The 21,448-nt window shown below is 39.0% G+C and overlaps 1 protein-coding gene across 1 annotated transcript; it reads right to left on the bottom strand.

Moving 5' to 3' along the window:
• Window positions 1-7,852: 7,852 nt before the first annotated feature.
• LOC126597121 (magnesium transporter MRS2-I-like) lies at window positions 7,853-20,427 on the bottom strand. The gene is made up of 11 exons (XM_050263894.1): window positions 19,815-20,427; window positions 19,649-19,678; window positions 18,955-19,108; window positions 18,666-18,787; window positions 18,031-18,105; window positions 9,684-9,911; window positions 9,467-9,511; window positions 8,835-8,879; window positions 8,727-8,756; window positions 8,448-8,567; window positions 7,853-8,359 (listed from the first exon to the last, which is right to left on the bottom strand). The coding sequence occupies exons 1-11, from the start codon at window positions 20,055-20,057 to the stop codon at window positions 8,273-8,275; spliced, it is 1,179 nt and encodes a 392-aa protein (XP_050119851.1). The 5' UTR covers window positions 20,058-20,427; the 3' UTR covers window positions 7,853-8,272.
• Between the last annotated feature and the right edge of the window lie 1,021 nt (window positions 20,428-21,448).

Below are 21,448 nucleotides of genomic sequence, written 5' to 3'. Positions count from 1 at the left end.
CAGAATCGACACATGACATCACCAAATACCCGTATCTTTAACATACCTCGCCTTCGGAATATGGCAAATCACAACTCAAGAATCGAATCGCATAGTAATTTTCCATATACTTTATGGCTGCATCTAACCTCCTCATTAGACTGCCTACGTACCCTTATTAGGGATCAAGCCATTCGTAGTTCGCCATTTCACTTCAATCGAACATTCAACACATAGACCACTATGTCTCAACATAATATCACAATTCAATCATGTAGCACCTCAAGGAACATTGAACAAACCCACATGAAAAAAAATCAAGATTTCCCTTCCATCCTTCATATAAATCATTATGATTCAACATGATATCTCAATTCACAACATACATCATATTTAAGAACCGACAACGCACAAAATCATTCTCTAGCCACATTAATTCACTAATATGGTCAAAATAATAACAATCATTCCCATATCTCTAAATTCATAAATTATGAAATCATAATTGAATCGTAGAAAATCTCGAAGGAATCCCACAGACGTACAACCGCTTTTATAATTCAATTCACAATATTCTCAAAACCATTATTCATAATATACTAAAACAAAGGCTAGAGTGACACAGTTAAGCCAAACCTATTTCTCCGAAGAATGGGATTTCGGACCACTCAACAATATCTAACCCAGGATACGATTCCGGACCATCACTCAATGGAATCGTGGAGTAGAAAGGATTCCGGACCATCACTCAACGGAATCATGAAGTACAATGTATAACAACCACTAAATGAAACCCAAATTAGATACGATTCTGAAACATCACTCAACGAAATCGCGGAGTAGAAGGGATTCCAGATCATCCCTCAATGGAATCCGAGTGGATGCGATTCCTGACCATCACTCAACAGAAGCACGGAAGGCCAACACCATAATGTATGACGGCTCAAAGAAATGAGACAAGCACATGCTACTTAATTTACAAAAGCTCAACAAAGGGAAATTAGGCACAATTACTAAATTTAGAACTAAACGAAGCGGGAAATGAAACAATATCGAAGCACCAAATCCCCATCACAATGGTTAATAGTCCACTCCTAGCCTCACATTTCATCACAACATACCAATCATACAAATCAACCCATATTTCAATTATACAAGTCAAATCTCACTTCTTGAACATAAATTGATGGCTAAGTATTAAAAATAACAATTCAATAAAAAAAAGAACATATTTATAAAAGCAAGACATATCCTCACAGGATAATAATTATGAAAACATGGGTAATCACCAATATAACATATATTAAAGTCACTCACATTTCTCCACATCACACTAATCCCTATGAATTACAACGTAGTCTCCTACACCATCAACTTCTCATGGCCACCAACTAATATATCACAAAAGCATATAAGTTCTACAAAATATTTCAAATAGGATTCTAAGATCACATAGCCATAAATTTATCATACTTATCATTCACATTACTAGAAATAATTAAACATCCATATATCACCATTATCATCAATACACAAGCCAAATCATGTTTAATAAACATAAGTCTATGGCTAAATATATGAAAATCACATTTCAATAGAAATCATATTTATAAGTCCAATGCACATTTACAAATTATATTAATATAAGAAATTAAGGTAATAACCATATCACAATATTCAAGTCACTCTCCAACCAATGTAGGTCCACTAGACTTCACTTAAGTCTCCCGTAGTACTAATTTTAGTATTTGGAACGTTTCAAGACATGTTGACCAAAAGTCAACTCTCGGTCACAGGTAGGGTCTACAATTCTACACAATTCAATCTGAAAAATCCACACATTGGATTTTGGATCCGTAACCTTCTAAGGTCCACATTATGCTTCTAAAACAACCTACCAAAATTTCATCATGATCTGATGGTCGGATCTTCACTAATTACAAATTCAAGTGGCGGCCAACGCTTGATTTTACAAACTTAGAAATCCAATTCAGGAAGATCCGTACGTTGGATTCCCGATTCGTCAGTTCTAGCTATCCTTAAATATTACGCTCTATAACGCATTAAGGTTTGGTGACGATCCAACAGTCGGATCGTTGATTCATATAAAGGTCAAGTGATGTATCGTAATGAAACTAAGTTCAAACAATCAAACCACATCATATGGATATCAATTATGAAATGAAGGCATCTAATTGAATTTAAAAGAACATCATCGGCCCACTAGTCAGGCCGCCGCCGCACGCGCCGCCATGGGTGGCGGTCGGCCGCCCTGACTTGCTGGAAAAATTCAACTATTTTTTTAAAATTACCAAAATTTATAGAAATGAAGATCTCCATGAGTAAAGAAAGTTTTATACCTGTGGCCAAGTCCAATTTGGCGGTTAAAAGCCCCAATTTTGTCCATACCCGCATGAACCCTAGAAATTTGGGTGACTTTGATTCGGCTTCTCCGGTACTCCACCGCCCCTATAGTTGTTTGAGCTTTATTCCAGACCTCAAGAACAGGCTATAGATGGTGGTAATCGAAGAAATTTGTTTCAAATTTAGGGAATCGTCATCTATGAACCCGCACACCCACCGGTGTGATTTTCCCAATTTCAAGGTTATTTTGCATGGAATTTGGGATAGAATAGGTAGAGGGGAAGATGAGAAATGATTTCAAAGTGATGAGAAACTTCAACTCGCTGGAAATTTGCCGGGAGACCACCCAATTCCAATGGCTTTGCCCGTTGGTTTTGCACGGGTTAAGTGACCCGTTTCTCTCCCCCCTCCTTTTTGATTCCTCCCCCCTCCTTTTTTTCTTTTCTACCACACGGCAGTTTTAAATTTTCTTCTTTGTTTTTTTCTTTTGAAGAAACTTCTAAAACATCTGTAATGTTCCTATCTTGTTCCGATTCACATATGGCCTTCGCTTAAGCGCTTGTGAGGTTGAGCCCGATTAAAAACATTAAGAGTGACCCTCGAAGGTCTACGGATTTAATAATTATTTTCAAAAATTCAAACTTTGTAATTAGGTAATTAAAATCTAGAATTAATTTAAATTCACGAAAATACTATAAATCCCGCCCATACGAAATACATAGATTACAATAGTGAAATTCAGGAACGGGATTTCACATGTAACTCCAGTTTCTTCAGAAATGGCAAGATCTTTAGCGCAAGAAGAAGAAGTTGACCCGTATCATCTTGAATTGGTTCTGATTTCTCTAAAAAAATTTCAAGAATACTGAGTCGGGCTCTTCCCCTACCCGTATAGAATAAAACATGTTGAGCCAAATATTCTTCATGTAAAACCTACTTTATTTAGATCGGGAAAATCGTATGGTTTTCTGAAACCAAGTGCTATGGCTCAAATCCATAATCAATCCTATTTTCGATTACGATAGGATCCATTGACAATTGAATCCAATTTTTCCCATTATTTTCATATCCGTAATAGTGCAAAAAGAAGGCCCGACTCCAAGTTGTTCAAGAATAGTGGCGTTGAGTTTCTCGACCATTTGCCTTAGGATTAGTCAGTTCTATTTCTTGATGGGGGGCAAGGGAAGAGATATAACTCATCAGCACTAGAAATAATATTGTTTCCATAAAGTGAAAATCCAGAAATAGGTTCACGAATACCATCAATATCTCAGAGGTGCAGCAATGAAAGCAATAATAAATACAAAAGTTGTGGGCAATAAAATAGGGATCCTCAAAACACCAAACCATCCAATGTAAAGACGGTTTTCAGTCTAGTTATCCAACAATAAAAGCAGAAGTGATGTGGATTATTCAAGAATCAAAGTCTATTTGCTTTATAAAAAGAAGATATCAATGAACTTCTATGAAATGGTTTCATGGGATTTAGCCAATTGTCTTGATCGTGCGATATCATTGGGAAATAGGAATCCATGTTATCAAAAGATTTCCTGCGATTATTTATAGTATGGAATGAGTCAATCATCCACTTTGGTATCTTATTGAACAAAAATTGTGATATTGTTCCTCCATTGATCAAGAATTTTGATTTTTGGGAAGTATCATGATCATTCAATAAGAAGGGTTTCAATTTTTTCAAATGAACGATTTGAAGACCTATAGATTCTAACAACTGATTGCAGAGTCATTTGAACCTTTCAATTCATAGATGTGGATCTTGAAGGACATGATCAGCTGTGGATTCTTACATCCACCACTTTTTTATATTATATAAGAACGAAAGTGCTCTTGGCTCGACATCATTTGTTATGTTCCACTGGAACCCTCCGATCATGTCATGTATGATATGAATAGGCTTCGTAAGATCCAGTAGAATAAGTGATTGGCATAATCCGGATTATGTTTTATATATTTCACTTACTAAATAGTATAGAAATGTATTCATTTCCTCTCAAAGAGTGCATAACCGCATGGATAAGCTCACACTAACCCGTCAATTTGAGATACAATTCATAATTTTCCTTGGGAGGTATCGGGAAGGAATTGGAATGTAATAATATCGATTTATATAGATACATTTATACAGATACAGAAAAAAAAAGGTTCTCTATTGATTCAAACGTTGTACCGACGGGATAGGGATAGAGAAAGAGGAAAAAACCAAAGATTTCACATATTACTTCTGATCGAAAAAACAATCTGATTTATTTCGTACCTTTCGTTCAATGATAAAGTGGGTCAGATTCTATAGGATCAAACCTATGGGACTTAAGGAATGATGGAAGGGAATAAAAAAAGAAAGGGAAAAATAATTAAAAAATGAAGTAGAAGAGCCCATATTCCAAATGAATGAAAACATGACTGAATTGGAATAATCATCGGTTTGGTCGGTACATAATAATACTTTTTTCTTCTATATGAAGAATGGATAACGTATGACAAAGTCTCAACAAGAATTCAATCAATTTAACCCCATTGCATCCCTATATTTATTTCTGGCCTTCAAGGAGCCGTATGAAGTGAAAATCTCATGTTTGGTTCTATAATAACAATGGTAACAATGATGGTATCACCGACTATAATTATCTAACAGTTCAAGTACAATTGATATTGTTGAGGCGCAATCAAAATATGGTTTTTGGGAATGGAATTTGTGGCATCAACCTATAAGGTTTATCATATTTTTCCTATTCAAAGATCAGCCTGTGTTTTCACATCAAGAATTCTTTGCAGATGAAGAGATGTCAATGGGGCTTCTTACTTCCCAAACGGATCTTCCTACATCTATATATAAACGCTGGTTTATCAAGAATCAAGGTTCTAAAAAACGCTAGGCGCTAGTCGGGCGGTGGGCTAGCGCCTAGCGCCTAGGCGGTGGGCTAGCGCCTAGCGCCTAGGCGGCTAGGCGGGGTCTAGGCGGATTTTGGTAAATTTCTTATATATTATATAAATTAATTAAATTTACTATATTAGATATAAATAATTATTGAATAATATGTTATTTCTTATAGAAGAACATACATATGTGAATGTTTTATGTATATATATAATATGCTTGCCTAGGGAAAAAAAATAAAATATTATCTAAATAATTTAACATTTATATATAATATATATCTCAAACTTGTAAGAGGGTGATGACACATAACATTTAAAAGCCCACACAAGTGGGTGGTTTTTATAATTAAAACCATTTGATCACTCAAGAAGTAGCTGTCCACCCTATTTCACATCACCCAAGTCATCACCAGCTTTTTACCTTGGAAAGTGACATGTCTATAATCTATTCATTTCTTCTTCCTTGCCTTTTCAGAAATTGGATCTTTTAGTCTCTCTCTCTCTCTCTCTCTCTCTCTCTCTCTCTGTTCGCACTATCTTCCCTTATCTTCGTTCTTCTTCTTCGCCCTTTCAGAAAAATCAGAACCTCAAAATTGGATCTCAAATCCAACTTGCTCCACCATAGAATGAAATGTTTAATAGTCTCTCTCTTTCTCTTCGCACTCTCTCTTCCTCATCTTCATAGAGAAGCTACAAAAATTCACCTAGTCTCTGCAAAAGGCGCCTAGCGAGCGAGATTCACCTTGTCTCTCTTCCAACTTGCAGCGAGATTCACACCGCCTAACCCACCTAAGGTGCCTAGCGAGCGCCTAGGCGGCTGCCAAAGTCCTCCCCGCCTAACTGAACGTTTTGGTCTAAATCGGGTCGGAGCTCCACCGCCCAGTGCCTAGGCCGATTTTTAGAACACTATCAAGAATACGTAAAAATTCATGGTATCCTTCTTATTATTAATTACTTAGAATTTGAACAAAAAATAAATTCATTTGATATAAAATGATTAACAACATAAATTTTTTATTTATTAAATTCATGGATAAGAATCTACAACGCACTAGAACGCCCTTATTGACGATCCTTTACTCCGACAGCATCTAGGGTTCCTCTAATAATGTGATATCTCACACCAGGTAAATCCTTAACCCTTCCCCCTCTTACTAAGACTACAGAATGTTCTTAGTTTTTTTTTTTTCTTCTTATAATTCTAATTGTCTAATTGATTGAAATTGGAATTGTTAGTTATATTTATAAATTGTTTTTTCTTTTGTTTCTTTTCTCAACATTCATATTGACAACAGTGTATCAAATAAATATAATCTGATCGTGGATATTACAAATAATAGATATTTAGACTTGAGTTGACGAACAACCAGTAGCAATATTAGTGTTTATTAGTGTCAACTAGAAATGGAGTGTGGCCAAGTGGTAAGGCAACGGGTTTTGGTCCCGCCATATAAAGAAACTTTGGGGGCCCTGTGAGGTGGCACCTTTTGCACACCCTCAGGGCCGGCTCTAATATATATATTGTGTTCTCCTATTCAAAGTGGTTAATTTTGTCTCGTACTAAGCACCACTGCAGTATTATTGGTTTAAAGGCATTTGGGTTTCAAGTTATATTTAGAATTATATTTGAGAGATAATCATCAAATTTTTGGAGTATGAAATTTGGGATATGATAAAAAAAAATCTAAAAGATTAAAATTGGCCGTGATAGGAAAACTCGAACCAAAAGCCCAAAGAACCTAATATATACTAGTGCTCACCTGCCATCAATGTCCATGGAACAACTGTGTCTTTGGGCATTGGGTCTCGTTTATTTCAATACTTGTGAGTAGTTCAAGCATAAACCCCCGATATAAATTCGAAATTTACAAAATTTTAAGATGCATTTCACTTCTAAACCAAATTTATTCGGAATTTTCCAATCTCATATGTCATACTTGACATGGGTACCCCAAAGTTGAAAAAAAAAAAAAAAAGGATCACAATTGGTGGGAATCAAAATTTCTCATCTAACTTGCACCTTAGTAGAAAGTAATTAAGATGATGGTTAAGCCGTTCAGAGAGCAACAATAACACTTCTCATATTAGTATAGACCCAAATTTTTGCTAGAATATTTCTCATCCAAGGCTTTGAGACCGAGTCAAGCAGAATCTTGGACAAACTTCCTCCACAAAGTGTCAAAGAAAAGGAAGGATTTTAATTCTCTTTCTTGGACATCAACAAGCCTCCAATTGTATTTGGTAAGACTAGTTTGTTCGTGTGCTAGGCAGCTTCTCTTGCTTGACTCTTCTTGTACGGGTTGCCCTAACAGCTTTTCTATTTAATTTTATTGTTTCAATAGCATATGACTATTGCCACTCAGTACTACGGTCTGGTAGTATTCCTCTTTACTTGAAAGTGAGAGATCTTAGGTTCGAATCTCGTGGATGGCGAATTCGATACCAAATTAAGCTGCTCATTGTTGGCTTAGCCGAACTCTAGCATATGGCTATTTCTGAATGCAGAAAACTTGACCTTCCGATCGATGTATAGTTTCAAGGTCAAGGATTAGATCAAAACAACCTGAAAACTCGAAAATTGACACGAGCGTAAACGGCCTCCAGAAACAGATTGCAAGAAATCATGTCACATTACAGCTGATAGTGCCTACATTTCTTCAGAGAAATTATCAGTTTTGTGGAATGCATTAATCACTCCGTATGACATTATTGCCTATTACAGTTTAACAGTATATATATCTGTTTGATCAAAATACTTCTGTGCAACACAACAAAAATTATCGACCAAAATCGAGAAATATGTATGGTTCTGTAGACAAGTTTTACAGTCTGCGTTTGTGACCGAATCCTGTTAATTAGACCGTTTGACAATTATAAAACTTTGCAATGTCCTTGGGTTAGAAACACCCAAAAAATTCACCAAATTCAGCAAGAAATTTTAACTCCTTCACGCAGCTTTGCTGAAAATCTTCGACACCTTATTTACTTTCAGAAGATCCAAAAGATCAATCTCAGAGCTTCTTTATGATGTTCAAGATCCGACTAGACCCTTGTGACGAGCATATGATATGATTATTACGAAACCAAAAAGACAGCAAATTCCCGTGACAATGCAAACCTGTAAATGGAAAAATGTTCAATTCTCAGACATGTTGTTTACAGTCATACTAGAAAAGATTGCCAGCGGAAATAAATACTTTGCCTACCCATTTGAACATGTATCCGTAACCCTCATTCCATGTATACGGGATATTCATGCCGAAAATTCCAGTCACCAATGCAAATATGGAGGTGCATACAGTCCCGGAACTAAGAAAAAGCTCAAGCTGCAACCATGAATGTGAATAAAATAAACAGTAATCTTAGAAAATACAGATCCTTGTGGATATGGAGCAGCAAAGTAAAAAGAAAATATAGAAATTAAAGGAACTGAATCCAGCATAGTACAGTAATATGATACACTACATCAGAAGACAAAAGGGCACCTGAATCAGCTGATTCCTGTGGTTGTCAAGCTGCAAAATGAAACCATAAGTTAGATAAAAAATTTAACAAATATTATCATAAAAATTTAAGATTTATGAATTAAGTACCTGAATATTAATGTAATCCTCTGTATCATCAATATATTCACGTAGCTGCAAAAGTTCATATTTAAGCAGTTGTAATGTTGATAAAAAAATCTATTCCAAGTAAAAATGTCTATGAGAGTTTTTCTATTGAGACCAGTTGGAAAAAATTGGGACTATTATAGTGAATTTAAGGGGATGATTCATTTGTTAACTCAATACCATTCTCCTCTTAATCAAAAATCAGATCTTGACATGCAATTCCTATGTCGCTTCCTTAGTAGTGTGAGTGTACAGATTACTTTACGTCCTCAACTGCAGGTTCATGCTCATGATAATTCTGCTTTGATAGGTCAAAGTCAGGATAACTTATAACTCTACTTGGTATTAGATAATTCGCAGCATTATTACTAGGGGTTCCTTTCAAGGTAATATGTATGGTGGTCGTACTGTGTTTAAGGACCACCTTATTCATTTTTGGGGCCAGGACAGTTTATGACTGTGGTGTACTTCAGTGCACTTTGTGTGGGGCAGATTGTACTAGTGATATACATTATGCTTGGCATGGAATACGGTGGGATGAAGCTAGATCCCAAGGTTAAGTTTTCCTCAAAAACCAATAAAAGAAGATAAGTTTGCATCTAAATAGCACATACCGTGGCTAATTTGTTCAAGGTGCCATCAATCTGCATAAAATAAGCCTGCAAAGGCATTGCTTGCTGGTTTAGTATATAGCTTCACTAAAATAAGGCAAACAAGAACTATGCAACATTACTACCTCAAGTAACATTTCAAGTTTCTCAATGTCATTCTCATCATTTAGTTTCACTAAATAAAGCAATCAGAAAGTATGCAACATCATTACAATATTACCTCAAGTAACATTTCAAGTTCCTCAACGTCATTCTCATCTCCACGAACGGTGACGATACTTGCTCTACTTGCCCGCGATATTTTTGAGCCTATGGTAGGGGAGGCAGGATACCAATTGGAAGGACCAGTGTCACTAACTGGCGAAGATGCACCAGCCAACTTTCTGGACAAGTAAAGGTCAGCCATATCATCATCATCATCCAGCAGCTGTTCAAGCTCATCCCTGACCTACAATAAGCAATACAGAATTTCCAATTAACTTGATTTACAGTAGTAAAGACTAAGCGGACAATGATAGGTTGTCTTCAGTCAAACTCTGACTAAGAAATTCCACACGGCAAATTCATTTCGATAGCATAGTCTGCAAACTCAAAATGAGATGCACAACAACAACAACAACAACAACAAAGCCTTTTCCCACTAAGTGGGGTCGGCTATATGAATCCTAGAACGCCATTGCGCTCGGTTTTGTGTCATGTCCTCCGTTAGAACCAAGTACTCTAAGTCTTTTCTTAGAGTCTCTTCCAAAGTTTTCCTAGGTCTTCCTCTACCCCTTTGGCCCTAAACCTCTGTCCCGTAGTCACATCTTCGAACCGGAGCGTCAGTAGGCCTTCTTTGCACATGTCCAAATCACCGGAACCGATTTTCTCTCATCTTTCCTTCAATTTCGGCCACTCCTACTTTACCTCGAATATCCTCATTTCCAATCTTATCATTTCTTGTGTGCCCACACATCCCACGAAGCATCCTCGTCTCCGCCACACCCATTTTGTGTACGTGTTGATGCTTCACCGCCCAACATTCTGAGTCATACAACATCGCTGGCCTTATTGCCGTCCTATAAAATTTTCCCTTGAGCTTCAGTGGCCTACGACGGTCACACAACCTGCCGGATGCACTCTTACACTTCATCTATCCAACTTCTATTCTATGGTTGAGATCTCTCTCTAATTCTCCGTTCTCTTGCACGATATATCCTAGGTAGCGAAAACGGTCGCTTTTTGTGATCTTCGCTAGATTGCTCCGATCATTAGTGTGGATAAGTATATAAATGGATATAGATAGGAAAGCAAACACAAGATGTACGTGGTTCACCCAGATTGGCTACGTCCACGGAATAGAGGAGTTCTCATTAATTGTGAAGGGTTTACACAAGTACATAGGTTCAAGCTTTCCTTTAGTGAGTACAGGTGAATGATTTAGTACAAATGACATTAGGAAATATTGTGGGAGAATGATCTCGTAATCACGAAACTTCTAAGTATCGGAATGTGGTATCGTCTTGACTTGCCTTATCTGTCTCATAGGTAGATGTGGCATCTTCTCTGGAAGTACTCTTTCTCCATCCAGGGGTGGTATCTTTAACTGGTGGAGATGCACAAGGTAATGTATCAATTTCACTTGAAGCTTACTTGTAGTTTCAGGCTTGGTCAAGCACGATACAAACCATGTAGTAGGAGTCCCTCAAGTTGCCGAGCTAGGGGATTTGCTGAAAGAGGTGACAGACAAGGTAAGCAATCAGAGCTCCGGCTGATTGTTCACATTCTCCCTATCTTGCAGGCAGCATGAAGGATAAAGAGAAGAAAAATGAGAAGAGATGATATGGGATACTTTTGCTTTTGAAGAAGTAACTTTCCACAGACTTATTCTTGAACTGAGCTGGAGGGTTTTCTGGTTTCCTCCAGAGTATAAGGCCGACTGAAGAATTTGAGGGTCAAAACAAGTCCATCAAATCTAGAGTACGTTCGACCCTACTGATATGGGATACTTTTGCTTTGACAGAGTAATGGATGTATCGGCACGTGTGCTGTTACGCTTGTCTCCACATGCTTCCTTGTATCCTTCTCACTTGCCCTATCTGTTCCTCAGGCAGATGCGGTATCTTCCCTGGAAGCATAAGATGTTGAAGATGAGTACTCGAGAGCAATGCCAGGTAAGTAAGTTCCAGGCAGTCAGTTCCTGGCTGGAAGCTTGATTCCAAGTGCTGACTGATTGCTCTCTTTCTCCTTGTCTTGCAGGTAAGAACAAGGCCAAAGGAAAAGACAGGGAAAAAGCATGATATGGGATACTCTTGCTTTTAACCCTGATGATATGAGATATTCTTGCTCTAGTATAACTTGTTTGCAGAGGTATTATCGGGGGGAAAGAGAGCTGAATATTTCGAAAGGCTTCGTTGAGAGTGCCCTCTCATATATGAGGAAGGGTTGAGCATTTTTGCAGGTCTGTTTGTCCGTTGGGGATGGAGGTTGACATATATAGGAGTCTCCTTAACAACAAGTAATAATGCTATTCCTTTACCCTGTCAGAGCACTTTGAAAAAGTGGTCTGTGGTATGTGGAAAGCTGATGTTGCGTGTGAAGATTACAGACAGCTTTATCCAAGGAGATCCGGCTCTTGTAGTTGGGAAAGTGTTGCCTCTTCGGTTTTCGAACAAGCAATCCTATCAGGGATCTGGCTCTCGAGATTCGGAGAACGATGTCTCTTCGATTTTTGAGAAAGCAATCATTCTGGGGGTCTGGCTCTCGAGATTCGGAGAGCGGTGTCTCTTCGATTTTTGGGAAAGTAATCATGTTGGGAGTCTGGCTCTCGAGATTCGGAGGGCGGTGCCTCTTCGATTTTGGAGCAAGCAATCTTGTTGGGAGTGTTTTCTCGAATGTGAGTAAAGGTTGGGCATGTTTGCTAGTCTACCTTGCCACGAAGCACAGAGGTTGACACACAGGGACTTTCCAATTATCCAGCAATGGTACTGTTCCTTTACCCTCTCTTCGATTTTTGAGAAAGTAGTCATGTTGGGAGTCTGGCTCTCGAGATTCGGAGGACGGTGCCTCTTCGATTTTGGAGCAAGCAATCTTGTTGGGAGTGTTTTCTCGAATGTGAGTAAAGGTTGGGCATGTTTGCTAGTCTACCTTGCCACGAAGCACAGAGGTTGACACACAGGGACTTTCCAATTATCCAGCAGTGATACTGTTCCTTTACCCTTGTGGGTAATAATATGGGGTAGCTAGACCTTCAAAATTTATGTGTCTAAACTTTGTTAGTGCTGTTTCTTTTACCCGTCTTGGTCAGAGCGATGTAGTGGAAGCTGCAAGCTTCACGTGCTCAACTTTGGCAGAGAACTTTGGCAAAGTTATCTGTGATACACGAGCTACTATTGCGTGTGGGAAGTGGGTGATTGAACAGTAAGACTCATGTGCTTTCTACTTCACCAGAAGTCTTCGACAGAATGCCCATAATTTCCGCAAAGCTGAGTGTGCGTGTGACAGGTGCTGCCAAGGCTGGAAAAGTAGGTGCCTCTTCGATTTCTGAGATCGGCCCTCGTGGTCTCTGAGCAGCCCAACTTTTGAGAAAGCAAGCGCCTCTTCGATTTCTGAGATCGGCCTTCGTGGTCTTTGAGCAGCCCAACTTTTGAGAAAGCAGACGCCTCTTCGATTTCTGAGATCGACCCTCGTGGTCTCTGAGCAGCCCAGCTTTTGAGAAAGCAAACGCCTCTTCGATTTCTGAGCAGGCGCCTCTTCGATTTCTGAAGCTCCGTCGAGTGCAGATTTTTATAGGGGCTGGCATTAAGTTCCAAAGCACACTTGAATCTCCACCAGTAGAAGCTCCATTCTTACACTTCTAAGATCTTGATTTGTTCGACCTCTTCTCTCTTCAACACCTTTGAAAATGTCTGGCCCTTCCGACCGTCGTTTTGACTTGAACCTTGTTGAAGAGGCAGCCCCGCCTTCTCCAGACAACATATGGCGCCCATCCTTCGTCTCCCCTACTGGTCCTCTTACCGTTGGGGATTCCGTTATGAAGAATGATATGACCGCTGCGGTGGTGGCCAGGAACCTTCTCACTCCCAAAGATAACAGACTACTTTCCAAACGATCTGATGAGTTAGCTGTTAAGGATTCTCTGGCTCTCAGTGTTCAGTGTGCAGGTTCTGTGTCTAATATGGCCCAACGCCTATTTGCTCGAACCCGCCAAGTTGAATCATTGGCGGTTGAAGTGATGAGTCTCAAACAGGAGATTAGAGGGCTCAAGCATGAGAATAAACAGTTGCACCGTCTCGCACATGACTATGCTACAAACATGAAGAGGAAGCTGGACCAGATGAAGGAATCTGATGGTCAGGTTTTACTTGATCATCAGAGATTTGTGGGTTTGTTCCAAAGGCATTTATTGCCTTCGTCTTCTGGGGCTGTACCGCGTAATGAAGCTCCAAATGATCAACCTCTGATGCCTCCTCCTTCTAGGGTTCTGTCCAGTACTGATGCTCCGAATGATCCCCCTCCGGTGCCTTCTCTTTCTGGGGCTCTACCGACTGCTGCGACTTCTCCTAAGCAACCTTTGTGAAGGCTCTCTCTTGTTTGTTTATTTTGACTCATGTATATGTACATATTTGTAGCTTATCGGGGATATCAATAAATATGCTTTCCTTCATTTCAACGTATTGTGTTAAATACACCAAAGCCTTCTTCGCTAAGTTCTTTGAATTTTCTTTTGTTGGAGCTTTGTGAGTGGAGCATGTAGGTTGAGGTAGTGTTCCCTTAATTTCCTGAGTGAGGAAAACTTCTCGGTTGGAGACTTGGAAAATCCAAGTCACTGAGTGGGATCGGCTACATGAATCTTAGAACGCCATTGTGCTCGGTCCTGTGTCATGTCCTTCGTTAGATCCAAGTACTCTAAGTCTTTTCTTAGAGTCTCTTCCAAAGTTTTCCTAGGTCTTCCTCTACCCCTTCGGCCCTGAACCTCTATCCCATAGTCGCATCTTCTAATCGGAGCGTCAGTAGGCCTTCTTTGCACATGTCCAAACCACCGTAACCGATTTTCTCTCATCTTTCCTTCAATTTCTGCTACTCCTACTTTACCCCGGATATCCTCATTCCTAATCTTATCCTTTCTCGTGTGCCCACACATCCAACGAAGCATCCTCATCTCCGCTACACCCATTTTGTGTACGTGTTGATGCTTCACCGCCCAACATTCTGTGCCATACAGCATCGCCGGCCTTATTGCCGTCCTATAAAATTTTCCCTTGAGCTTCAATGGCATACGGCGGTCACACAACACGCCGGATGCACTCTTCCACTTCATCCATCCAGCTTGTATTCTATGGTTGAGATCTCCATCTAATTCTCCGTTTTTTTGCAAGATAGATCCTAGGTAACGAAAACGATCGCTCTTTGGTATTTCTTGATCACCGATCCTCACCCCTAACTCGTTTTGGCCTCCATTTGCACTGAACTTGCACTCCATATATTCTGTCTTTGATCGGCTTAGGCGAAGACCTTTAGATTCCAACACTTCTTTCCAAAGGTTAAGCTTTGCATTTACCCCTTCCTGAGTTTCATCTATCAACACTATATCGTCTGCGAAAAGCATACACCAAGGAATATCATCTTGAATATGTCCTGTTAACTCATCCATTACCAACGCAAAAAGGTAAGGACTTAAGGATGAGCCTTGATGTAATCCTACAGTTATGGGAAAGCTTTCAGTTTGTCCTTCATGAGTTCTTACGGCAGTCTTTGCTCCTTCATACATATCCTTTATAGCTTGGATATATGCTACTCGTACTCCTTTCTTCTCTAAAATCCTCCAAAGAATGTCTCTTGGGACCCTATCGTACGCTTTCTCCAAATCTATAAAGACCATGTGTAAATCCTTTTTCCCATCTCTATATCTTTCCATCAATCTTCGTAAGAGATAGATTGCCTCCATGGTTGAGCGCCCTGGCATGAACCCGAATTGGTTGTCCGAAACCCGTGTCTCTTGCCTCAATCTATGCTCAATGACTTTCTCCCAGAGCTTCATTGTATGACTCATTAGCTTAATACCCCTATAGTTCATGCAATTTTGTACGTCGCCCTTATTCTTGTAGATAGGCACTAAAGTGCTCGTTCGCCACTCATTTGGCATATTCTTCGTTTTCAAAATCCTATTGAAAAGGTCAGTGAGCCATGTTATACCTGTCTCTCCCAAAACTTTCCACACTTCGATTGGTATCTCATCTGGGCCTATTGCTTTTCTTTGCTTCATCTTCTTCAAAGCTACAACCACTTCTTCCTTCCGGATTCGACGATAAAAAGAGTAGTTTCTACACTCTTCTGAGTTACTCAACTCCCCTAAAGAAGCACTCCTTTCATGTCCTTCATTGAAAAGATTATGAAAATAACCTCTCCATCTGTCTTTAACCGCATTCTCTGTAGCAAGAACTTTTCCATCCTCATCCTATGCCAAATGAGTGGCGAACGAGCACTTTAGTGCCTATCTACAAGAATAAGGGCGACGTACAAAATTGCATGAACTATAGGGGTATTAAGCTAATGAGTCATACAATGAAGCTCTGGGAGAAAGTCATTGAGCATAGATTGAGGCAAGAGACACGGGTTTCGGACAACCAATTCGGGTTCATGCCAGGGCGCTCAACCATGGAGGCAATCTATCTCTTACGAAGATTGATGGAAAGATATAGAGATGGGAAAAAGGATTTACACATGGTCTTTATAGATTTGGAGAAAGCGTACGATAGGGTCCCAAGAGACATTCTTTGGAGGATTTTAGAGAAGAAAGGAGTACGAGTAGCATATATCCAAGCTATAAAGGATATGTATGAAGGAGCAAAGACTGCCGTAAGAACTCATGAAGGACAAACTGAAAGCTTTCCCATAACTGTAAAAAAAAATTGATCTACAGAATAATAAAAAACGCACTTTCATGCAACTAATTTAGACTTGAAGGTACGGAGGACCTCATCTATACAAATTTAACTAAATTGGTTGTGTATATTTTCACTCTGATCTATACAAATTTAACTAGATTTCACCCATGTCCCTTAAATAACCCAGATAGCAAACTTCCTGTTATCAGTATTTAACAGAAAAAAGCCATCTTAACAACTGAACTTTTCCAGTTATCTAAGGACCTCATATAAGAACCTCAGCACATGTTCAAGAGCGCACACACACATACTTATATAATTGGTAATTATGCATATACAGTCACCTATAGGGTGTTATAATCCTGACTCTCTCTTGTTCTTTGATCTATCTAGCAATAGACTAAACTTCGCAAATTAGAGGATAACTACAAACACATAAGACTTATACTGGTTTGGCAAAACTTTTGCCTACGTCCAGCTGTGATTTCCCTAGGTAGAGAAACCACGGCTTCTTTGATTAATAATAGGGTATACAGTACTTTTGCAAACCTTAGAACTAATCTCTCTCTTTCCCGCAGTTGTCTCTCTTTCCAGCGGCTGTCTCTAGCTTTTCTCACTCTTTCCCTAGCCTTGCCGAACACTTAGTATAGGGTGTGGTTTACATGCCTATTTTCTGATTAAGTTTCCTATTCTATATGGAATAGGAAAGAAATTCTTTCCTATTCCAAATTATCTTCTAGGATTCCCAATCTAATTGTACAAGAAAACTTTGATTCTTTCATAGTTCTTTTAGAAGAAGAATCGGTGCACCTTTAATCCTAATAGAATCCTAAACAAAATAGGACACTAACTTTGACAAGCCAAAATCCTAACATTGGGAAGTGCTCAAACACTTACCAGTCGGTACTATATAAAGGCATTACGATGTTCTAAGCCTTTGGACAGAAATTCATAAATGGTTAATAATAAATAGGGCATTCTTATTTACTTACATACATTAATATTTTGTCTTGATAACTGTTTTATATTTTCATACATATGGTTTAACATGCTGAGAAACTTATTAACACAATAACCAGCAAGTGTGGGTTTGGGAGGGAGGGAATCACCATCTCCTACTTGTTGGTAAGCAAAAAAATCTCTGCTCACCAACTGTTGGATCAAAATCTAATGACTCATATGCACTCAAAATAGAACAATTGCTTTATCAGGATTTGAAGGTCAACAATCAGGAATTGAATATCAAACATAGGCAGGAATTGAATATCAAACATAGGATGAACTGAGAGATTGCACATGGAGGATATGAAATTGAAGTCATGTGTAAATTTACTAGGTTATGACAGGAATGCCGTCCAAATCCTTGGGTTCAACACAAACAATACAACTTTGGATCTTGATTCCATAAAATGAAAAAAATAGGAGATTTCAGCTTGTGGAGCATATTAGTGCAGTATGCATCCAGCACATTTACAAACCATTTGAACAATTTTACTTTCTCAAACGAAATATTACAAGCTATCTAATGAAGTGATGTTCGGTAGATAGTGGGTGACATGAGTAAAATTACTCCCTCATCTTTCACCAAACACCAAAGTGAAGTATATCAAATCAATGAACGATTGCATTTAAATTCAATAACCCTCACAAGAGGCAAGAACTACTATTCAGTTATGCACAGACCACAGGAAGTTCATATACCTTTTGTACCCGAGCAGTCAACCTAGTCATTCCACTCTTCAATTTACGAACCCTATCCAAATTGCGGCTACTAATCTGCAGGCAGAAGGGGTGGATATTTTAATAAATAAAAACAATAAAAAAGTGCCGACTCGAGGAGAAGAAATATAATTGGAAGACTATTTTCTTTAATACAAGAACAAGTGAGAAATATTCTCTCATAGCTAAAGATGCTAAGTTTACAAAACCATTCAGGCAAATATGCAAGCCAATATTTCTGTGAAGCCAAATATTAAGTTTAACAGCAAGAATGCAAAGATAGAGGTCTACCAAAACTAACCAAAGTGTGAAGCATAACAGCCCGAATCTCTTCTACACTCAACTTCACACCAAAATGCAAACAATTATCCTAGACTTTGATATCTAGTACTTTAAGTAGGAAATATTCCTCACGTAGCCAATGCTAACAAAGAACATGCCTGAAGGCTACTATCAGTGATTTACCTAAATCAGCCAAACTAGTGAATGAAGTACTACATTCATTCAGTTTCTTTGTTTATTTATCTTTCAGTTGGAAGGCCACAAGAAGCAGAGAGGCAGCAACTGAAGAATCCACACAGACACAAAACAAAAATAAGAGAAAAGTCAAGTCCTACCTTAGCAGTAAGCTCATCTAAAGCAGGATAAGCAGCAGTCTCAAGTTCTGTCGTACGTGCAGCAAGAAAGCTACAAATTGCTTCCAAGGCTACCTCCAAGGCCCGGAACTCAAATGGTGACTCTACAATGCATAATGTATATCATTCAGATAATCATGGAATGAAACCAGAACTCAGAACTTTTGATGTTTAGAATGATTTATTCAAACATTTCTATATTTCCAAGAACACTAATGACAGCCATAGATAATATTTTTGAATGAAAAACTTTGAAAGCAATAAATCATACCATCTTCTTCACCCGCCTCAATATCATTTTGCACAGCAGGGAACTCTTTCCCATTTGTTTGATTTTCACGTGCGACATTTACAGGAGGCAACCGTCTTTGAAGCTCTTCAACAACAGGAATAACGTTTTCATCCAATGGATCCCGGAGCAGCACCTATCCCATAACAAACTAACAATCACTATCTACAAAAAGCTCCAGCTCATAGAAGGCACCACACATATTTTTCTTTCTTCCTAGAAGACAAGGACGGACTATGGTTTGACTTTATAGGAAACATACTTTCAACATTCTGAATTTGCACAATCTATCTAGCTGCTCCTCTTACTTAATTCTCCACAAAAACAATTAATACTACTTCTCTTAAAGCAGCAATCTTTATAAAAAGGTCGTACCCAGTGCACAAGGCTACCGCTTTACGCAGGGTCTGGGAGAGGTGAATGTCGGCTAGCCTTACCCCATTTATGAAAAGGCTGCTCCCAAGTCTCGAACCCGAGACCTATCGCTCATGGGCGAAGGCACTTGCCATCGCACAAGTGCGACCTCTAAAGCAGCAATCTTTATCCGCGGAAAAAAATATAAAACTAATACCGATGTCTATCCAATTCAAACTCGGTGATTCCTCAAAACCCAAAAACAAATAAACTCCGCTGAAAAAGAAAACGAGTATATCTAGAGAGAGCGAGAGAGGCTAACCTCTTCAGCAGTGATTATTGCTTTAATATGCTGCACACCCATATGAAAACAAACCCAATTCAATTAATGAGAAATACCACAACCATAATTTTCAACAAAAATATATAAATTACATCGCAAAAAAAAAAAAAAATGAAAAGACAAACAAGAAGAAGAAGAGCACGACCTCCAAATTGAGAACTATGGCTCGGTCACGGCCAAGAATGGCGGAAGGGTAAGAGAGCAAAGGGTCGACAATGCGAAGATCGCGAGCGTGAATGTGAACTCTCTGCATGATGCCATACTTGTCCACGTCCAAGACGGTAGCTTTTCCGGTGCAGTCCAACAAAACCCAACTCCGAGAGGACTTCTTCTTCACCGCCACAACCGCCTGTGGGTCCACCGGCACCAATTCCCCGTCTGGAGCCATATCTGACCATCCCCGAAACGACCGGACCCAAACGCGCCAACCTTATTTCACTCACATCTTCGACAATAAAAAAAAAAAAAAAAAAAAAACCCAACAATTCAAAACGTCAATTTTCAGGTTGTGCCATCGAAAATTTGAATGGGGCAGTGAAGATTCGGCGTGAAAGATGCCAGGGGCGGTGATTTGTTTATGATTATTTAATGTTTTGTTAATAATTTGATCGTTAATTTGGGGATCTGAATATTAGGGATTGGAATATGGATTGGGGGCAGGCGGTTGAGCGTTTGGGAGAGAGGGGAGTTTAGGTTCACGGGCTGTGCGGTTTGTTAGGGGAGTGAATGGGGGAACTTGACACGCAAGAAAAAGTTTAGTTTAAAGGAAAAGCGTACTTGGAAAGAGAGTAGGGGGCCAATTGGACCACACGATTTCTGAACCTGCGGATCTTTCAGTTTCTAATTTAGCTTATGTCATGTGTTTGCACTGCCCCCATCAAACTCGATCTCGATGTGGCTTTCCACCTTAAAACAACAATTTTCTCATTTTATACTTTATTACTCAATATTCGCTCAATTTTACTTTGTTTTTGTTAATTCCGTCAAACTATGTATATAGCAATCTAAGTGGCAGATTAAGGGATGGTTATTTTGGTAAAGTTACCAAGTGAATCACCACCACCTGGAACCCAATACCGACCCAGCCCAAAGGCTACAATCTACACAATTGTCAGAAAGCAGTGGGGTGTCCAAGTTTCGAACCTTAGGAGGGTCTCAGGTTTAATTTTTAATTTATAAATAGAGCGCGAAGCGCGTTAAAAAAATTAATTTATAAAATGAGGTGTTTCATCGGACACTTGGTGAAACCTACAGCCTGCAGCCTTTTTGTTCTTGCGTGCTGCCCTAGTTTCTTCTCCATAACTCACCCCACTAACAGTCATTTAGTGATGACAATAAATGAGAGGAAATGGTAAAACAATTGAAACTCTTTAGGTAGCCTTTATGCCCATTACTCCCACTTAATCCTCATCTTTAATTCCATTTCCTCTTATATTTGGATAGGTGTCAACTAGCTTGTTCTTGGCTGCATCAGTTTTGGCTGCTAGATTTATAGGATTTATTGCTTTCAATGCTTTCTTGTCAGTTACAAACTGCTCAGCCTCTTGGGAACCTTTCAGTGTTAAAACGGCCATAACTTCTTCTATAAAAATGATATAGCAATCCGTGAAATGCTCCAGAAAATAGACATCCGTAGCTTTCCAAGCATATAAGGCTCATTCTCTAATTTATTCTAAGCTCTTCGCAACTTGCTTCCAAAGTTAGCTAATCTACACATGCAGTTTTGACGAATTTGTTACTTTAAATCTCACTTGTACTATTTTTCTTTTCTTTGCTTGA

Source organism: Malus sylvestris, chromosome 13 (genome assembly GCF_916048215.2).
Source record: "Malus sylvestris chromosome 13, drMalSylv7.2, whole genome shotgun sequence".
In the NCBI taxonomy this organism is placed as follows: Eukaryota; Viridiplantae; Streptophyta; class Magnoliopsida; order Rosales; family Rosaceae; genus Malus; species Malus sylvestris.
Note: the sequence above shows the minus strand (reverse complement) of the source record. Positions and strands in the feature narration are given on the sequence as shown.

What these genes read in the sequence shown, in the direction of transcription:
- LOC126597121 (XM_050263894.1), bottom strand. Translation starts at nt 20,057, where the DNA reads ATGGCTCCAGACGGGGAATTGGTGCCGGTGGACCCACAGGCGGTTGTG. An exon ending in AGGATTACATTAATATTCAG is followed by an intron (nt 8,757 to 8,834) that starts GTACTTAATTCA and finishes TTCATTTTGCAG; the next exon opens with CTTGACAACCACAGGAATCA. An exon ending in ACAGGAATCAGCTGATTCAG is followed by an intron (nt 8,568 to 8,726) that starts GTGCCCTTTTGT and finishes TCATGGTTGCAG; the next exon opens with CTTGAGCTTTTTCTTAGTTC.